This window comes from Thermobia domestica, chromosome 8 (assembly GCF_964235325.1).
Source record: "Thermobia domestica chromosome 8, izTheDome1.hap1.1, whole genome shotgun sequence".
Lineage (NCBI taxonomy): Eukaryota > Metazoa > Arthropoda > Insecta > Zygentoma > Lepismatidae > Thermobia > Thermobia domestica.
This window is the reverse complement of record NC_137461.1, coordinates 149354156-149376326: the sequence shown is the minus strand read 5'-3', so window position 1 is coordinate 149376326 and position 22171 is coordinate 149354156. Positions and strand designations below refer to the sequence as shown.

General features: G+C 34.6%; 1 protein-coding gene across 1 annotated transcript in view; it reads right to left on the bottom strand.

The window, feature by feature from the left end:
• Positions 1 to 1013: 1013 nt before the first annotated feature.
• LOC145693273 (clavesin-2-like) overlaps positions 1014 to 22171 on the bottom strand; it is a 41364-nt gene continuing 20206 nt past the window's right edge. The window contains exons 6-8 of the mRNA XM_081769117.1: positions 12762 to 12872; positions 8699 to 8843; positions 1014 to 1561 (exon numbers count right to left, since the gene is read on the bottom strand). Coding sequence (XP_081625243.1) covers positions 1533 to 1561; positions 8699 to 8843; positions 12762 to 12872 — 285 coding nt within the window. The 3' untranslated portion in view covers positions 1014 to 1532. The remainder of the gene's footprint in view (positions 1562 to 8698; positions 8844 to 12761; positions 12873 to 22171) is intronic.

Genomic DNA, 22171 nt, shown 5'->3' with positions numbered 1-22171 from the left:
CTTCAACAAGATATTATGAAGAAATAACAACATATAGGTAGATAGATACATAGATATAGATAGATATCCTGAAATAATATGAACTTGCAAGCTCGAACCTCCCTGCCTCAACATTATTGAATTTCTATGTATGCTATTACATCAAATTAAGTCAAAAAGTTCAAACAAAATCCAATTTTGTCAACCAGAAAACGGAAACAAGGAAGTGCAATCTCATTTCAATGTCTTGCAAACGATGCAAATTCATTAAAAATTCACTTTACACTTACAATAAACGCAAACACTTGACACTTGACAAGCAAATTTGTACTGTTTCGGATCTTTTTTTGTGAAAAGCGAAATCTCACTACAAATAAACGAAGTGCACAAAATCACCATGAAAAAAGTTGACCAGACAAGTGGGAGATGAAAATAAATGAACATATTTCTAAGGTATGTTGAGGTTTCTTGAAAACAGTAGAAGCAATTTTCTTCTCATAGTTTCTTGTGAAATACTGAAAAAAGCAGTGTTACTGTAAGCATCACCAGAGTAGAAATGTTGCTACTACATCTCTACTAGCTACGTACAAAACTAGAAGTTTGACTTGTATTTTAACTGAGACAACATCGCTACCTTCGTTCTATATAAAGAAACAATTGCCTAAGGGAAAAGAAGAGTCAGAAGTTTCCTGGTCAGATATGAAACCAGAACAGAGGTCTTCCAATACAAGAAGATACACTTTCTGAAGCAAGACTTAATTTTCATAATACCTTTTCGAGACGGGTTATTCTCATCTCTAGTCACATAGACAATCCTAGTTCGGGCAGGTATGAAATTGCAATGCAGAGATAATATACAAAACGATGAATAGAATGGAAAAACGCGTTGTTTTAGCTTAATAACATACGAAAGATGTTGATAAGGGTGGAGGTAATCGATTTTTCAGAGGTGAGGTTGTAAGTTCAAGTCTCGCATCTGGTTCAGGTTAGAAAAGTAATTTTTGACTGTTCTTAGGAAAGATTAATTAAACAACTTTTTAGTTTCTAATGTGAAGTGTCTTTTTTCATTTATTTCTTATAAGTAATTAAAATCACAAATAATAATAGTATTAACACTAAATATTTATAATTTAGCACGAAAGTCAAAAACACTTACACATACACCACATCTTTACTTTGAAGGCACATCTTTCATTCGATGTCTTTTGAAAGTTAAATAACTTACACACTCTTCTATGAATGTGAGGTATTGTTTAGGGCAATTTGAAAGCCTCTCTTGTCTTAGAAAAAGTCAGTTTACTCATTTCAATGTTATATTTAAGTCACTATTATAGTTTGTCAGTGTTCATTAAGTTAGATCAGTCGCAGAAGCAATTTCCTGTATGAGTTATCATTTCACTATATCACGCCCTTCAAAAGCGTCCCACGACTACTAAATTCTACTAAGGTAGCACCATTTCTTCAGCGAGTATTCACAATATTAATAAGTCTATTTGTACTTTGAATGTTGTACATTTGTGAGCTTCCAGAAAATCAGTTAGATTTCTCCATTGCTAGCTTTTGAATCCATAGTTTCTCATTTCTGAAAGTAAATGAAAATCATTTTACTTATATGCAAATAATTAAAATGAATTATTAATTCCAATCACTGAAATTATAACTGAAAATCTTGCGTGAATTTGCAGTAAAGAACCCACGGTTATTTCGTAACATAAATAAGCTCTGTTACTGAGTTTGTTAAAAGATACAATCAAGAACACCATTATATTGTATCTTGTTCAAATTAGGAACTACTGTAGCTCTAATAGAGGTAATACTTTAGATATAATAATTAAATTTTGATTTCATTTATATCTGCGTTTACTTCTAAATATTTACTGTGCGATATAGACGATATAAATTCTGCAAGTTCCCATCAACGCAAAACTAATTCAACAATGCAGATGAAACTATCTGTTTAATATAAGATACTAAACGGCATCAGTGATTAGTAGGAGCAGTTTAAGTCCATTATGAGAAAACAAAATTTCGTCTGCTATGAAACAGTTTGCCATTAATATGATTCATTAACTACTACAACAACATTGTATAACAGGTATTCATTTAGTATTAATGAACATGTTTTTAAACGGAAGCTGCTACAATCTTATCACTTCGCCTAAACTTAGGTAAAAAAAAAAAAAAAAAAAAGTTCAACTAGCTTAGCGCACGAGATCTTGTCCTGAAATTATTGCGCGGTTGAGGAAAGTGTTGCCAATAGATGGCTTCAGAAAATAGGTAAATATTGCACAAGATATCTAGCCATAAATGGCTATACTATTCTAAACTTGTATTTAAATGTATACGTAACAGAACTTAAGAATAAAGTGAGCAAAATATACAATAGCTTTAGTGTATGATGTATTCCAAGCTAAATCAGCAGATGAGTATAGTTGCACCATCATCGATTTTGCTCATGTATTGGTATGTTATGAGGTATCAAAAGAGGTGTTGAAATACAAAGTGTCAGATGCTGATGGTTCACCGTTTCCAAGATAGAGGGTACTGAATACATGGAAAATGTTCTAAGCATGCATATATTAAAATATTTGTAGTTACAGTTTGGTGAATGTGAGGAACGTGAAACTTTGTTACAGTAAATACAGGGGAGCACACAAGAAATTAAGAAACCAATATCTTCAATGTTGCCATCACAATGATGGGTCAAAAATAAAGGTCATTAACACACAAGTGATATAAGAAGTTTGGTCAACTTTTTGGAGTAGAAGGGGAAAGAATCACTAACCTTTATTTTGTGGCTGACAACCTTGGACCTTCCTCAGAACACCGGTGTATATTTTAGCTGGTGGTATGTTGTTCCTTCTTGTGTATGGATGTTATTGTAAGTCAATGTTGTCAATATTGGCCATATTTGGGCGGCCATATTGCAAAAGGGCCTGCAGGTAAATTGTTAAGCATGTGGGAAAATAATCTGGCGTTGTATGTCTCCTTCCATAACAAATATGATTTGGTGGTTCGCAGTATTGTCCGAGTTATCAGAGGTGCAACATGGGTATGTTCACATAGAGAAAAACATAGTCGAATAGTAATATAGATATCTATGATTACAACTCATATGTTCATTATAAAATACATATTATCATATCAATAGGGGGTGACATGCAAAATGAATGCTGACAATTTGATATAAAAGGAAAATATGTTAGTGATCCATATGCAGTAGTGGCAAAAATCAGAGTCAGTCTGGCAACCCTGCCTGGTAGCAGAATTCATTCCAGAACATTGCATCTACAATGTTTGCTTTATTGTATTTTGCTAGTGTGAATGTATTGAGTGATGTGTAAGTAAAATATTATTGTAACGGCGGCAGCTGCTGAAGAAAAGAGTGTCTGCAGAAATTACAACTATGTGTGAGCACCACAAGAAGATGTCTTGCAAAGTACCACCATCTGTATGGACGGAAGTGCTGTGATTACACACATGTTCATAAGGAGATATTAAGAAAGAACCTGAAGAAAGTCACTGTTGAGTTTGCGAAGAAACATAATACCCAAGAAATTACACTAATTCTCGGTAAATCAATATGCACCACATGTATTAAAAGGTTATTAATACATGGATGGCATGCTAAGTGGCTTGGTAACAAGACATTTCAAACATGCTCAACATTTATCGGACGATGCGGCATATACCAATGATAACATATGTGGGGCAGACGTGCTATGACCTGTTGTTACATTTGTCTTCAGTTACAAATCCTACAGAACAATGCATAATACAGGTAGGACTACCACAATTCTGCAACAGAACTCTAAACAACAGTTGCAATGATGTTTGACTTACACACCACTCAACACATTCAAACTAGCACAATACAATAAAGCAAACATGCCAGATGCAAGTTCTGGAATGAATTCTGCTACCAGGCAGGGTTGCCAGACTGACACTGATTCTTTCCACTACTGCATATGGATCACTAACATGCTTTCCTTTTATATGATATTGTAAGCATTAATTTTACATCCCAACTCCTACTGGAATGATAATATGTATTTTATGATGAAAATATGAGTTGTAATCATAGATATCTAAATTACGTGTGCTATTCGACTATGTTTTTCTCTATCTGAAATATGGGTGGCGCGGTGGCTTAGTGGTAGACCTCGGTTCACCTCCGGTACTTGGGGTCCCTCGTTCGATCCAAGCTCGTGCCGTGTGGACTTTGTGGTGGACAAACACCGTGCTCATGGGTTTTCCCGGGGTTCTTCCTTTTCCTCCCTATTTCTTCATTCCACCATTTCATTCATTTCTCATCAGCACCGTCTCCTTTAGCCTAACCGGCATAGCCGTGGAACGTAAAACTTAAAGATTTTCCTTTTTTCTATCTGAAATGCCCATTTTGTACCTTTGATAACTCGGACAATACTTCGAACCCCAAACCATATTTGTTATGCAAAGAAACATAAAACGGCAGGTTATTTTCCCGACATGCTGACAAATTTTCCTCCAAGCGTTTTTGCAATATGGCCAATATTGACAACATTGACTTACAATAACATCCATACAGAAGAAGGGGCAAGATACCACCAGTAGAAATACACACCGATGTTCCGAGGAAGGTCCAAGGTTATCAGTCACAAAATAAAGGTTACTAGTTCTTTCTCCTTTTACTCCAAAAAGATAACTAAACTTAGGTCACTTTTTCGTTAATGACCTTTATCTTTGACCCACCATTGTGATGGCAACATCGGATATATTGGTTTCTTACTCTCTTGTGTGTTCTCCTGTATCACTATGTGCTGGGCTACTGTGACAAAGTTTCATGTTCCTCATATTCACTAAGCTGTAACTATAAATATTTTAATATAAGCATATTTGGGGTATTTTAAACGTGATCAGGTCCCTCTATCTTGGAAACGGTGAACCATCAACATCTGTCACTTCGCATTTTTCAACACCTCTCTTGATACCTCATAACATACCAAAACATAAGCAAAATCGAAGACGTGAAACTACAACATTTTTTTTCAAAATTGACTGATTTCGCTTGGAATGCATCGTATATCTACAAGATAATTGAAATATTTTTCCTGATGTTCTCAAATGAAATACTTTCATCATGAACCCATACTTGAATTATTTACAGTACGCTTTGCTTGCATCCTTGATGAGATGTTACACTTTCCTGGAATTGTTTCCTTTGTCCGTAATTTTTGCGGTAGTATAGGTTACACGTCGGTCACACTATAGTTCTAGCATAATATTGAAAATATACCATCCACACCTGATTCGCGCTAAATATCGTCACTGAAATTAGCTAAGGAGGGCACAATTTCCAGAATTCTGGTAGACGTGCTAATTAAACAAAAATGGTAAGTAAGATATTTAAAATGGATTGTGGCATGGCACTGTAAATTCTACAAAGAAGAAAGCATTATCAAAATATCAATTAATATTTTATCATATTTTATTCATAACTGTTGAGAAGTTTTGATTGGAAAAGATATTGAACTTCTGCTAAAAGAGTTATTTATAATACAATAAGTGTAAATAACTACATTGTAGTTTTGAGGGCCGCGGTGGTTCAGTGGTAGAGAGTTTACGTCTGGTGCATGGAGTCTTTGGTTCGATCCCAGCTAGCGCCAAGTGAACTTTGTGATGAACAAATACCGTGTACGTGGGTTTTCTCGGGGTTCTCCTGTTTCCCTTCTCTTTCTTCATTCCATCATTTCATTCATTTCTCTTCATCATCGTCTCCTTTAGGTAAACGAGAATAAACATAAAACTTAAAGCTTTCCTTTCATTTGTACATTGTAGCTTTGTAAATCCAATGTTGTGATATCGATTATTTTAAAATTACTAAAACTACCATTAAACGTAATCTCCTCGAAATGTAAAGTAATATGTTTACTATAATGCAGCAAATTTTACACAGACACATATCAAGAAATTGAGGAAACAAAACACGCAGCTAATTAAGATTCTCTTAATATTTCTAACAAGAAACTTGTCGAAGCTGGTAATACGCCCAGGTAATTTCATTGCTATATTTTCATCTCTTTACCTATAAGGGTTAATGGCTTTTGCTAAGTACACAAAGATGGAAAAGAGATAAAAACTAACAGGCCCACTTTACACAAACTCACATAAGAAGAGCAAAGGAAAATCAAAATAAACAATTTTGTAGACCCGAAATCGTACTTACTACACTTTACTACAACAAGTCAAAAAATCAAAATACCTCGGAGAATTGTCATAAAAAACTGTTGTGCTTTCACGAGAATCTGCAAGTTTGTCCTGTATTCGCGAAGAAAGTAAAAAATTATATCCGTAGAAAACTATATCGTGAGGATATTCTTGCATACCTGTACACATAGTAGATAATTAGGGAATCTCTATTAATATATTTTCTGTATTTGTTAGATGTTTCGTTGACAAAAGTTTGAAGTAGTCAGAATTCAAATATACGTACATAGACTTCTAGGAGTATTGTCGTTTTATATACTCTCATTCCACATTTTTTTCGTCTTTGCCATAAGCATTAACTTACGAAACATAATGGATTCCTGTCTTATTATAGATTAACGAATTGTGTATGTATTAGAGACCTGCACGGGCAGGGCTTGGGCGGGCCGACTCTGTTATTTCTTTGGGCCGGGCCGGGCATGAGCTGGGCGACACTGTTTTCTCTTCAAATCGGGCCGGGCTGGGGCCGATTCATTTTTGCAATTCTTTAATAATTATTGACTTTGGTTAAACGATAATTAGAATAAAGGCAAACGTTGAAGAAGTGTGCCCGTGAAAAATGTTACAAAATGAAACTTTTAAAATTTATCGGGCCCAGGCCGGGCTTGGGCCAAGAATTTTAAAAAACTTATCGGTCCGGGCCGGACTTGGGCCGAAAATCTCCAAAACTTTTCGGGCCCGGTCTGGACCGGGCTAGATACATTCGGGCTGGATTGGGCTCTAGTATGTATCTGTATTTAGAGACCAAATATTGAACTTAGACTTTAATTAATTATTGTATAAAGAACCCAAAGACACTTATGTCTATTATAAATTTTATAATTTAAAACAATTCATATTATTACCAATTTATATTTAGTTGTTATTTCCATTATACATTGAATATACATTGTGTTTTGAATCAACATCGACAACTTTTGGGTTAAGAACAAAAGTATAGACCAACTCGAGTGCACAAATGCTTCCTTCCGGACTTATAGGTTGCCGAAAACATGAAAACATGAACTTTAAAGGTTCATAGCTCCAATACTATGGGATCTACCGTAGTCGGGTCAAGACTTTATTTAGGAACTAGTATGCGCCCTATCCATATATGGATGTTTCAGAACTCTGTGGTACTTCCGAAACATTTTTTATAGAGGTAATTGGTGAGTACTTCAAATTATATACCCGTAACCAAACTGCCTCTATAAAAATTGTTGCATGAGTACCTTAGGATTCTGAAAAAATATTTTTGAAATTAAGTGAAATCTTTAAGTTTTACGTCCCACATTTATGCCGGTTAAGCTAAAGGAGACGGTGAAGATGAGAAATGAATGAAATGGTGGAATGAAGAAAGTGGGAGAAAACGGCAGAATCCCGAGAAAACCCATGAGCACCGTGTTTGTCCAGTACAAAGTCTACACGGCGCGAGCTGGGATCGAAACGAGGACCCCAAGCACTGTAGATGAACGCTCTACCACTGAGCCACCGCGCCCCACAAATGTAGTTTTGGATAGCGTACATATTAGTTTCTAAGTCTTGGCCCGACCACGACAGGTCCCATAGTTTTGGAGCTATGGACCTTGAAATTTCATTTTGTCATGTTTTCCGAAGCCTATAACTCCGAAAGGAAGCATTTGTGCACCCAGGTTGGTCTATACTTTTGTTCTTAACTTGGTGTCAGGGATCACCTCCCAAAAGTTGTCGGTGTTGATTCGAAACACTCTGTATATTGAATGTATAATGAAAATAACAACTAAATATAACTTGGTAATAATATGAATTGTTTTAAAGTATAACACCTGTAATAGACATGAGTGACTTTGGTTCTTTATACAATAATTCATTAAAGTTTACGTTTAATATTTGGTCCCGAACTACAGATAAATACACAATTCATTAACCTATAATAATACAGGGATCGATTACGTTCCTTAAGTTAATGCTTATGGTAGAGACGAAAGAAACATGGAATGAGAGAAAGAAATATGGCATGGACGTTTGTGTATCCAGGTTGTTCTATATTTTTTATCTTAGTGTGAGGAATCACTTCCCAAATGTTGCCGGATTAAAAAAATTTTAGTTTAAAAGTATCAACTTATGACAGGTAATTCGACAATGTCAGTGCCATCTTGGTTATTGTATATCATACTGTGATGAATGCAGTAATTTAAAAATTAAAACAATTTCTACGTTTAACAAACTAAGTTTACATAATATAGTCAATTCAATTTTTCGACTTTCAAATTTTGAAACCCACAGGGGTTAGAAGAGAAAGAGAAGCATGTTACTAGTGAATGTTGCTCAATTTATGTAAATGTCGGAGAATGTGCAATATTACCGAAGTATCGAAAAATAGTAAATAAAGTTCAGTGTAGATGTGGTAGTTCAAGCCGTAGTCATTAGTTTAAACAATTGTGGAGTACGTTTTGATTACGAAGAATCGTTAGAAGAGCTTAACAGTTTAACAACTTTTATACAAGTAACATACCTTTAAACTCATCGTAATTTGAGTAAATAAACTTATACCACTCTTTAGTGTCGTATGAAGGTTTCTTGCCACCATATTCTTCTGGAAGAATGTTTGGACTGATATGTTGGTGGAGCGATTCCAAGTCATTCCCATGGAAATAGACCTGAAACAAGACATAATAATAAGTTATATGTTTATAATAAAAGGAATTGCATACTTTGTTGTGATATTGTTTTTTTTTTTTTTAAATTCTTTGTGTATCATAGAATTGATTTTCTACAACATCCAATGATATTACACCTTATTTGTATAGTATGTCGTCCAGTTGTATAAATGTTCAATGTTGTCCTTTGTGGTAGAGAAGAAACACCTCATCTAGTTCTTTTCCATGTGGTAAGGTGCCAAGAACCGACGACACGTTGCCACGTTGGATAGCAATAGATATGCGTTGAATTAGGAAAGGTGTTGAACGAATATCTTCAGTAACGATAGAGATGCGTCTGCCTACTTCTCTAATAAAATTAAGGCTTGCAAATCCCCAAGCACCACTAGTCCCGATGGCAATTGGAGCAAAAATAAATTTTTATCAAGGAAGTTGTTATATTTCCTTTGCTTTTCTACTTCTCTACGACTAGCAACAGCTCCAGCATTCATAACAGCATAGAATTGATTATAATCAATTATAATAAATCGCACCCAATTGTTTCAGTCTTACGTTAGTGAATTTCTTTATTTTACATCATGAGTAAAAATCTCATTTTTGTTGCATTTTATAAAAGATTATCTAATTTTTATTGCATTTTTATTGCAGATTTATCTAATTTTTATTGGAATTTCTTTAAAAATTTTAACTGTTACGCTTTTTAGTTTTCATTGTGTTCTCAGATTAAACCAGTTCCTAAATAGCTAAATTTTTGGATGGAATGCTGTAGTAAAAACTTTTCTGAATTCTGAAGCTCGCTGGTACGAATTCAACAGAACATTTAGTCCTGTGCAACAAACCAAAATTTTGTGAGAGGTTGAGTTGCATAAGCACGCACTTCGAAATTATTTTTAATTACTACTAATTAGAGTGTTTTTAATCATCAAGTATAGCGAAAATTATGGGAAAACACTGTATCATCATCAAGTTTTTGTTATTACTGTCATTTCACATTTTGTCAGGAAGGGGTAGAGGCAAGATTGCCGAACGACATAGAAGTTGCACTTCCCCATTAATATAATAATATATTTTTTTAAAAAATAAGTATTTCTCAAACTCAGGAGGACAATTGCTTTCTCCCTCTCCTTCCCAAATGACGTCACAGTTTTATATATCTACACAAAATTTTAGGCTTCCAATTAATATGGAAGTGCAATTTTAGTTGCAAGATTTGGAATTAACAAAGAAACAGCAAGATAACGTGATATAAGAATGGTACAATCGTGATACAAATTTTATCATATTAAAATTTGAAGTGCCGATTTACTTCAAATCATAAGTTGTGTGAGCAAATCACAATAGTTTTGGAGTTAAAAGTTTGGCTGTAGCCAAAAAAAAAAAAAAAATCCAAGTGAAACCATGAAGAATATCCTGTTATCGTAAATTTTATACATTAATTAGCTACCTAAACAATTGTGCTTTATAATTTGTACTCATCTGTATGTGTGTAAGAATAAGTAGAAAAGAGAATGTAGAAAAGAGTAATTTGGCCAATTTTAAAATTCCATAAATACTTTGATGCAAAAATACTTTATTTTCTAAAAATAATAATAATAATAATAATAATAATAAAATTATTTCTTGACTTTAGAAACTAATATCTTTGAGATAACTCCAGATTTGTGTGAAGATGCATATTTATTTGGAAAAGTCTTCTTAATAATGTTCAAATGTCAAAAATAAGTAAGCAATAATAAGAAATAATGTTTAGTAATATTTTCAGTGCAAATCTATTACTGGAAGCATTAGATATATTATTTGTTATTTACATTCTTTCTCTTATTATATCGTCCCTTAACAACAAACTATTTCAATTAACGCACCACGACACTATATGCAGTGCGTAGTGATCCATAATCAGTGGGTCGTGAACAACTGATATGTCTGTGAAACTACTGATGAATCAAGAAATTATATAAGATTAAATATAATAATAATATATCAACGAACAATATTTAACCCTTATTACTTATTCTAAGATATTTTGAAATTTCAAATTCAAGTAAAAAACCAAGTATATATACATACATACACACACACACACATATATATATCTATATCTATATCTATATCTATATCTATATCTATATCTATATCTATATATATATATATATATATATATATATATATATATAAATATATATCTATATATATATCTTTATCTATATCTATATCTATATCTATCTATCTATCTATATATATATATTCATGCACTCTAAAGTTTATGACAACGCTAATCAAATTAAGCATATGTCATAATTTTATTACACAAAAACGAGGAAAAGGTAGAAAAGGGAAACGCAACAGACATCCGTTCCCATTTAGAAGTGTTTGTTTTCAAATGTCAATACGGTATCTCGTTATTAAGAGGAATTTTCTTCTTATAAGATAAGTGCAGGTAAATACTGCATGTTAAGGGTGTTGGATTTTTTATGGTCTTAATTTACATGAAACAACGACCAAGACATGTGCGTTGGAGAGTAGCCTTTTCCGCCTCTAGAAAAAAAAATGTGGCAATGATGCGACTCATTTCTATTTTGTACCCAAATTAAAAGGAAAAAAGTGTTGCAAAATGGTGTATTTACCAACACGTGCAGCTAATTACACCAAGTCTAGGATACTACTAGAAACCTGTAATAAATCTTCAAACTGCTTACATCGTCTTATACGAACTCAAATATTACTATGGGGGGCCGCGGTGGCTCAGTGGTAGAGCGTTCACCTCTGGTGCTTGGGGTCCCGGGTTCGATCCCAACCCCCGCCAAGTGAACTTTGTGGTGGACAAACACCGTGTGCGTGGGTTTTCTCGAGGTTCTCCCGTTTCCTCCCACTTTCTTCATTCCATCATTTCATTCATTATTCATCATCACCGTCTCCTTTAGCCTAACCGGCATAACCGTGGGACGTAAAACTTAAAGATTTCATTTCATTTCATTTTCAAATATTACTACACAACATGTCTGAAGCAAAAATAGAATAACCAAAGTGGAAGATGAAGGCAAAAAGATAAAATGGAAAAAGATAATCAGCAAAGTTGAAATAAAGTTTCAAACTGAAAAATTTCAACCAAAAAGAAGATAAACCAACAGTGTCACTGTACTGTGATTTAAAAAACCTACTCCGATATTACGTGGAACATGTGGGAAAAATGAAAATATCTTTGTATCCTGCACAAGCCCTGGTGTATTTCGGTGCACCATGCTTGGTACTGATTTAGTACTAATGGAATCACAAATATTAAAATTACACTTACAAAACGAAGCGTTCCTACACGGACACGAAATAATGAGTACATTGCTGTAAACAATCGGCAATGTTCTGAATTACCTTGATACTAATAACGGATTCTTACCTCTATTGAAATAATGACATCCTTGCACGGAACCTTCCCGAAGCAAACAACAGTGCACGGAGTGGCGGTCTCAGCTCTGTCTCCCAGAGTATTCGTCAAATCGGACTTGTCCAAAACCGTGGCACATATTAGAGGCACATTTTAGCCAATTTCGTCGGAAACGTACCAGTACTGAACACTTGGCGCATTTAGCTGCACTGGCGTATATACCTGCAGCTACTTAGTTTCAGAGGAATTTTATATATACTGTACATGATGTGATCACGAACTTTAATATCCTTTTAAGGTTGGTTTTCGAATTGGATAGGTTAGAAAACACTGCAAGTATGTAGATGTAAAATACAGCAAAATAAATTTTACGGTAAGATAAATGAAGAACGAAAAAGAGCAAATTGGCTCACATGTATACCATGAGTCAGACTAACTCACTCAAACTGGGATTGGATTAGGGTAATGCGTTCTATACTTAGATATACTTAACTAGAAAACTTCTGGTTTCTTACAAATGATGTATACTCTCTACTTACCATTTGTTGCAATCTGGGTGACATCATTGGATAAACAATTTTCGCCAACGCACCGAAGACATAAGGTTGAAATACGATATGTAAAGCATATACTCGTAGAGGATAGGCATTCTGAAATCAAAATGAAATATTTTTGTGAATGCTAATGTATCATAAGAAATTAGATCGATGTAGAAAAATGACATATAAAAGTCATACTTTATAATATATACATATAATAGGAAAATAGGATTAAAGTACTACCAAAACTAGTTACCCCATTACCATTCATAGTTTATGACTCTTACTTTCCTTTTACTTTTATCGCATATCCCTTCATTTCACATCAAGCACCGTTCAAGAACTTGGAGGCGAGTTAGTGTGGTGGAAGCAGCTTACACTATGAAGATTGATGGTCTTCCTTTATGATCTCTGAACCTGCCAACTCCATAGTATACAAGTTTCGGCAATAATCCTCAGCTAACATTAATATAGAGCCTGATGAACTTCTATACAATATAGACAAGTTTGAACCTCATGTGAAGCCCCAATTGTACGACAGCTCTGTTCACAATGGCTCGACAGCGCATATCTACTGGAGAAATTTTCTTTGCAGTTATATAAAAGGATCTTCTATTCCACTCCTGTTGAATCGCTTTATAGAGGTCGGAAATTGTGTGTATCTTACAATAAGAAAGAAAATATTTAATAAGTCTGAAGACATAGTATTCTATTCGAATTTTATCATAACTATGTACTAGGATATTGGAAAAGAAACTAACGCGAATCTTCATCTCTCTGTGGAATGCTAGCTTTGCAATCTCTCCTCGGATAGGCACCTTGCTCTGCTGCAATTTCATCCAGTTAGTGTCAGCTGTGTAGAAAGTATAGATATCGTTGTAAATATTTTTCAAAACATAATTGTGATAATAGACAGCACTGACAATAAACTGATTTTCACATTATTGGCTACATAACGAAGATTTAATTTTCCCCTGTAACAAAAGCTATTCACAACCGCAGTCTGTGTGTTAACTTTCGATGCACTTATCGAAAGAAATTGCTCCATCCTTTTTTCGACATTTCTGTAAGCTACGCAGTTACTCGAACCTTTCCAAATGGGCCAGATCTTTCGACGTTTTGTTTAAGGTGACCACTAACTTCCACCGATCTCCCGCTAGGTGGTACTCGCACAGCTTCTTACAGCTCACTTTCCGTTGCACGACGTGGCTAGTTTTCAGAGCAAAAATATTTGCCATATGGCAGGGGCTCTCGGGATAGCTTTTCTGCTCTCATTTTTCCCAGGATACTTTGCGGTTGGTGACGTCACGTGGAGGTATCGCGGTATTTTTCAAATTCTGCATAAATGCAGCAAAATTCTGCATAAACAATAACACTACTGTTTCAAGATGGGGAAAAGTTATCTTACTTGTGCAGTAGCTCATTCTAATAACATAGGTAGCAATACAAATGAAATAATGTTCCATCGATTCCCTAAAAATAAGATTTATTTCCCGCTCTAAGCGAAAGAACACTTTTAATGTGGATAACGCACGAATATGTTCTGCTCACTTTTCACCAAAGGATTATGAAAGAGTTTGAAAAAACGAGCTTCTAAGTTTCCTGCAAAAGTAGTGTTTAAGATCTGACGCTATTCTTTTATTATTGATACCAAACTAGCATTGGAAAACAGGTGTGTAACAACAATAATTAATTTTACTTTTATGACATTTGTTTCTGAGGGCCTGAAGCTTAAGGAGTTTATGTACGTAAAGCGAAGTGGAAGGGGGTACCAACGAGTGTATAAATGTATACTCTCATATATTCTTTAGTTTAAATGATTTTCGTTAAGTTTTGTTAAGTATCTGAAACATTATTCTAGCAAAGTGCACTTGGAGCAGAACATTCATAGGAACCTATTACGAACCGAACCAAACCTAACTTTACCTAATCTAACCTAATCTAATCTTGTTTAACCGAACCGTACCTGTTACGTACAAATCACATTGATTTTATTCCTTCTCGAATGCCACATCGTGTGACAAAATCATTTGTTCTGATCCAAGTGCATTCTTACCATATTCTTATAATTGAAGGGCTGGCCGAGAGAGGGGCTAAGCCACAAAAACTAAATTCCGATAAATCGAAGGGCAAAGTTTAGGACAAATAACTGCAAATTTTCCCCTGTGAATGTGGTTCTTTTATGTATGTATACTACTCTATAGATATTTGTGCAACTTATAACCTGTAATACATAATGTAAAATGTGTTATATTGAATAATAAACAAATATTAGTAATGTAAAGGAAATATTTTGCCGTCACGATTTCTGGCAATTTGGTTAATACACACTAAATACAACGGGTTAGGTTAGATTTCTAACCTGACCTAACGTAGGTTAGATTCCGTTATATTAGGTTAGGGTAGATTAGATTTCTAACATAACTTAACCTATCCTAACACAACCTAACCTAATTTGTTATTACATACCCGGAATCTCTGAAATTACGAATAATGTTTGCTTTATGTATTTTACCACCTGAAATGTTCTTATTGAGAGGATTGGTTTATGGAAAGTATTTGAACTCCTTCCACCCTTAGAATTCACGTTTCAATGAAAGTGCAATGACAAAAATCCATAATGCCACCCTTCCCCACGCCCAAAGAAGATGACTTTGGTTTTAAACGGTATCAGGAGGTCACTATTCCTTTCAGTGACCCTGAAAATTATGGACTGGACACTAATTTCGGCTGATTTTGATTATTTGTCACCTCCTTCCTATCTCCTCTCATCCCGAGCGAAAAAATTATAAGATCCTAAGTTAGGCCTAGCTGCATTAAAGTACCAAAAATCGTTAAAGTTGGTCGAGGAGAAGTTAGCAATCATTGTTACAATGAATAGAAAATGCCACCTCTTCCCCTTAAAACGGAAATTTTCAAAAACAATGGGACATGTTTTCTTTAAGCTTAATGAGGAGTTTATATACCGAGTTTCGTCTTTCTAACTTGATAGGTTCGTGAGATACTGTAGTTTAAGTACAAATTTTGAACCCCTTCTACCCCTTAGGATTCGCCCTTTAATCAAAGTAATACCGCCCAGGTCAACTCATGTACGGTGCTAAAAATTATAAAAATCGATCCAAAGCTCTAGAATAAATTAGTGAGTAAACATTATATTCATTTTTATTTGTATAGATAATTAATCATTATTGACGGTATTTATATATTTATTACATTATATGTCTCATCTGTGAGTAGAAATAACTCATTATTTGTATTTGGAAAGACAAGAAATATCATAATTATATTTTGAATCCAGTTTTACGAATAAAGCGCGAAGTGTAACAAGCAGGCAAGCGAAAAGATCTTCACCGATACCTCCACATGACGTCACGGACAGGGAGCCAATCAGAATGCTAGTCGCGAACTGGGGCTACCTGTTATTTTATATACCTTGGCCATATGGGTCATCAAGGGCATGGAGAAAGGACACAGAACCGGTCAGCTTCACTGGGATCTGTCTCAAAACTGGGTTAGTTAATGATACAAGGAATGGGAGCAATCGTGCTCCATGTTCTGCACTGTGATTCGCAGTGGAACGTCAAAAAGTAAATCAATGTTTCGGGCACTGTTCAACTATGCAGGAACAACTAAAGTATGCAACAGAAAATTCTATAATGTAGTCTTCCCGGAATCGAATCACCTGCGGTGCCATATTCTTCCTGAGTCTTTTCTATAGTAATGTATGTTCTTCGTAGCATCGGTTTTACACGTGGACACAGAATAAATAAATAAATAAATAAATAAATAAATAAATAATAATAATAATAATAATAATAATAATAATAATAATAATAATAATAATAATAATAATAATAATAATAGAAATGTAACAAATTTGCTAAAAGAAATAATGTTCTCTACAATAGGTATAAATTACGGCTACTGCTATGATCATGTATTACTAAGGATGTCAGAGATCCTGCAAATTACAGGATAGTCCCTTATTTCAGATTAGGTATTCAGTGTTCCTGCAAATTTAATAGGGAAATGAACATACGTACTGTATCTTCCTGCTACTCTTCCAGAAAATAGCCATTTTTAATTTTAGATTGAGCTGTTGGTTATAAGAAGCTAGGTAAAATTATATTGAAATAATTTTCTTCTGTTAAGATGTTGATATTTGGGGCATATATTTATCATATTTTCGGGTACAGTTGAAATGTCCCAATATAACAATAATTATATGTAAATTTCTTAATAAGTTGATAACACCGAATATGACATAAAACACGGAAACTTTTTATACTAGAATAAGTGGGCTAACCACCTATTGGTTGTCAGAAAGAGTTGGCATCGCTGTTATAAATATAACTGTTTATAGTAAGTAGTACGATCATTTGGAAATTAGTAAGGTCATCATGTGTTGAGAAACATACAAAAGTTGATTAGTTGTCATATACCTAGGTACTCGTAAATATACAGTATTCTTCCAGCTATTTACTTTCTCAATTGATTGTTAGCTTTAGCTAAAAATTACTTATCTATTACATAAATCAGGGAGAAAACATTTTTTTAACCAAAATTTTGTTTTGTTAAAACGGGAATTCATTTCAAAGGGGTAAAGATATTTTGGTGGCTGCAAACTCAATATGACGATAAATTATCTTAAAATTTATAAATTCACTTCTATAATTACACTAAATTTACAAAAAAGTCGGGGTTTTGGGGCAAACCATAACCCACTCCCTGTGTACGTCCCTAGGGAATGATATAATTCAAATTTTTAGTTCAGGTAAATATCCTGGTTCGCTTTCCCTTTCTGCCGTCCTATATATATATATATATATATATATATATATATATATATATATATATATAGGCCTATATATATATATATATATATATATATATATATATATACAAGGTGTTTCAAAACAACATCGACAACGTTTGGGAGGTGATTCCTGACATGAAGATAAGACAAAAAGTATAGACCAACTTGGGTACACAAATGCTTTCTTTCGAAGTTATAGGCTGCCGAAATCATGAAAAATTGAACTTTAAATATTCATAGCTCCAAAATCATAGGACCTACCGCAGTCGGTTCAAGATTTCACTTAGAAGCTAGTATGTGCCCTATTCAAATATCCATCAGAATCCTGTGGTACTTCCGCAACAATTTTTATAGAGGCAGTTGGTGAGTACTTAAATTATATGCCCGTAGCCAAACTCCCTCTGTAAAAACTGTTGCGGAAGTACCGCAGTATTTCGAAACATGGATTTTTGAATAGGACATACAAGTTCCTAAGTGAAGTCTTGACCCGACTACGGTAGGTTCCATAGTTTTGGACCTATCAACCTTTAAATTTCAATTTTTCATGATTTCGGCAGCCCATAAATCCGAAAGGAAGCATTTGTGCACCCAAATTGGTCTATACTTTTTGTCTTATCTTCATGTCAGGAATCACCTATCAAACGTTGTCGGTGTTGTTTTGAAACACCCTGTATATATTTACTAACGAAAATAAAACGAATGAATTTTTCTCAAATATATATTTACGTTACACATATTTTTCTGTAATAATACAATAAATAATTTGCGTATATTGTGAATCAGTGGCGGATCTAGAAGATAATAATAGAAGAGGCAGCTAAAACCCAGCCTTTGATAGGTTTACTATAAACTTTGAGAAATATCTAAATGATAGCTTAAATATTTTTGTCAATTAAAATACTGGGAGTTTAGGCTCTCTTGGTCCCGGATTAGATACGCCACTATTGTAAATGTGTATTGGTTAAGCACTTTTCAAGCTGCGTGTGAGATTGGCTATCCTGTTCTTGACATCACGACATGGCGCTTCCTCAGGTTGCAGATCGAGGAGAAGGCCTCTAGATATAGAGGTTAGCTGCAAATATACTAAATAAACAGTCGCGGACAGACGATAAGGAGTGGTCCTCCAGCTTGGGGTTTGGATAAGGCTAACAACCTCATCCTGTAAAAAAAGGCACTTGTTCAGAAACATTCACAAAAGCCTCGGACAAAGACTGATAACTTGTCACGACTCAGCAAAAGAAAATGGACATGAGATTTGGACCCAAGAGGAACGGGAATGGTGAATGGCGGAAACTTCATAACGAGGAACTACATAATTTATACGGTTTACCCAACATTATTAGGGTCGTCAAAACTAGGAGGCTTAGGTGGGCAGGTCTGTAGCTAGAATGGAAGAAAATAGAAACGCTTTCAATCTTGACTGAAAGACCAATAGGAAAACGACCTTGCCATTAGGAAGACCTAGGCGCAGGTGGGAAGACAATATTAAGATGGATCTCGCAGAGATAGGAATACAAAGTAGAAACTGCATAAAATTGGCTAAGGATAGAAGTCAGTGGAGAGCATTTGTGAACGCGGCATTGAACCTCCTGATTCCATAGGCCATAGATTTATTTAGTTAGTTAGTAGTAGATATTACCGGGCCTCTACGGTTGTCTTCTGTAATCAAATATCTAACTGAAACAGTACCTCGATATTCTTCGAAATTAAAAATGGGAGTTTTAAATCTGTGTTTCTGTCTGTTGGTATGAATATTGTTGGTATAGCAGTGTGAAGCGAATTGTTGGTGTTATTGTATGTGGTAGATGATCCATGAATTGAATAATCTAAAGATGGCAAGTTGCCGTTAATATACTCCAGTTAGTTATCTTGTAGTTTGAATGTTGTCTTCTGTCTTATGAACGACATCCAGTAAAGCGTTTTCTTCACAATAATTTATTCCGTAATAGTATTTTCTTACATGATTCGATCTACTAGTTGAAAATACCCATTCTTCGCACGAGGGCTGCATTTGGAAGTTAACGTCTGTGGTAGTATCTCGATTCATCTCAGCGACCGCGAAAACTATGGATTTGATACTGATATCGCTCATTTTGGATTATTTTTACATGTCTCGGTAACCCATCTGCCGCAAGTGATCTCTGGCCCGCATACAATGGTATCTGAATTTGAAAGTCATCGCTAACGGAAGTGTAACGATTGATCTCAGCAACTGCGAAATCTACGCATTTGACACTAATATCGGTCATTTTCTACAACTTTCACATGTCCCGGCAATCAACCCACTTCGTTCGAATTAAAAAAAAAAAAAAACGCTTCGTCTTGGTCTGACGTCTGGACTAAGGTACCAGTGACCAAAAATTTGGGAACTCGCGGTCCACTCGTCTGGTCCTTAGGCCCCACAAAGAGAGAGAGGGAGAGAGAGAGAGAGAGACAGAAACAGACTCTTTATTACATATATATATATATATATATATATATATATATATATATATATATATATATATATCAAGGGCTCGGGGCAACAAGTGGACAAGCCACAGTTTTGTGAAAATCCTTTTATTTGTTTAAATGGTGTATTGTCAGTATATCTACATTTTTAAAAATATATTTCGTCAGATTCCCTCACGATGGGAGCACTATCGTGACAGTCACGTTGTTGCCCAAAAGGTTTTTATTTCTTTTTTGATAAACACAATGACATGCCACAGAGAAACATGGCGTCCTGCAGCTTTGATAATGCTGCAAACAGAAGAAAATTGTTGAATTATGATGATTTGGAGAGCAAAAGTAGTGGAGATTTGAGTGTGTTTGATGAGATAACAGATCAAGACTCAGATTACGAACCGTCAGCAGACAATGCATCAACATCGAGCGAGGTAATTAAATCATATTATAAATTGTGGCTTGTCATAGTATTATATCGAAACTTTTTGAGTTTTATTTAGCTTGTGGCTTATATTATAATGTTCCTATGATAGCTGCAGAGATAAACGACGTGTTCATTTTCTTTTAAGTTTACTGGACTAATGAATCATTTGGTTAAGAAAAGTGGGAGGTCTGAAGTAAAGAAAAAAATTCTTCTACTCATAACTCCAGATTGGTTAGGTTTGATTTCCTTAGCAACCATAACATTAAATTATCTGACATGATGTTCTTGTACTTCTAAATACTCGCATGAAACAATTAAAAAATGCAAAATACATAGAAGAGCTTTTCCTTACTCGAGGCACTCCTCTTTAATCAGGAAGTGGTATTAGTGTCCTGAGTCCTAATCACTCAAGATGACGTTCGCCTGCTGCATGATATGAATTGAAACATTATTTAAAGCCTTGAATACAGTCCCCACTTTGCCATTTATTTGGAACCAGAATTGTCACAGGTCGGATCATGTTTATCGTGTCACTATGATTCTTGTTAAGTGATTCTTGTAAATGCGACAGAGTAAATTCAATTTTTTTTTCGAATCAGAAGTAGGGGAAAGAAGCCACAACATAAACTGTATATATGCCTAATTACTATATTATACAAAGATAGGATTATGTACTTAGCAGCCTTGATCCAAAATTAAGAGATTCCATATTCCTCAAATTGAACGAGAACAATAAAATGACTCTAGCTCCCCAACTGTAGTTACTAGTATCCCTTATTCTACCGGTAAATTTAGGATCAAATGACTAGAAAGTTCGTATATGTTTCGGCATGGAGCTAAATATTATAATATTGAAATCCAGAGGGAGCAAACAAAAGAAAGTCACTGAATTATTTCTTCGTAAAGAAAGTCATAATTATGATGTCATGTCTTTCAGTGTTGGCTGCACATCAAATTCGTACGCTTGATCCTAAAACAAAGGTTTTTGAGACAGTTAGACACTATCAAACTTTTCATCCAATTTTCTTGCACATAACTCTGTGAGGGTACTTTCCTAATATTACCAGACATCTTCACCAGTAGATAAAAGGTATATGTTCTTAACCGGTTTGTTTAAAAATTAAGTCGAAATTTCCACCAAGTTACTTTACTCTTTAACATGCCTGTAACAGTACAAAAGCCGGGACTATGCTAAGTACAAACGAATATAACTTGCTAGGAGAGTCCTCCTAGAAACATTACATATTCCTCTAACTTACCTGTGGGATCATATACACGACTAAAAATTGTATGCAACAAAATTTAATGTAATGTTTAATAGTGTCTAACGCTCATTACTGTGCTGAATGTGTTTCATTTGCTTGTAAAGGGGTTAGTGATTAACTCTTATTGCGATGCAATAAGTGGTCTGCTTCTTTTCGTTTTTAGTAATTTTCAAATATTTTCGATGTTGAAATACAAAGTATCGTAGCTAATAGTCCTATTCACTGCAGATTCCTACAAACAAATCATTTCTTATGGTAACAAGAGAAATATAGGGTAACAAAATCCCTGAAGGTGGTACAAATTAGAAGACTAATAATATATACGTATACCTACACTAGCTAACTATACTATGGTTAAAGTAAATATGCATAATTATGTTAAAATTATAATTTCCGCATTTCTTGCTACTATGAAAAGAATAGATGAATATCGACCTTTGCAAAAGAATTGGATTCT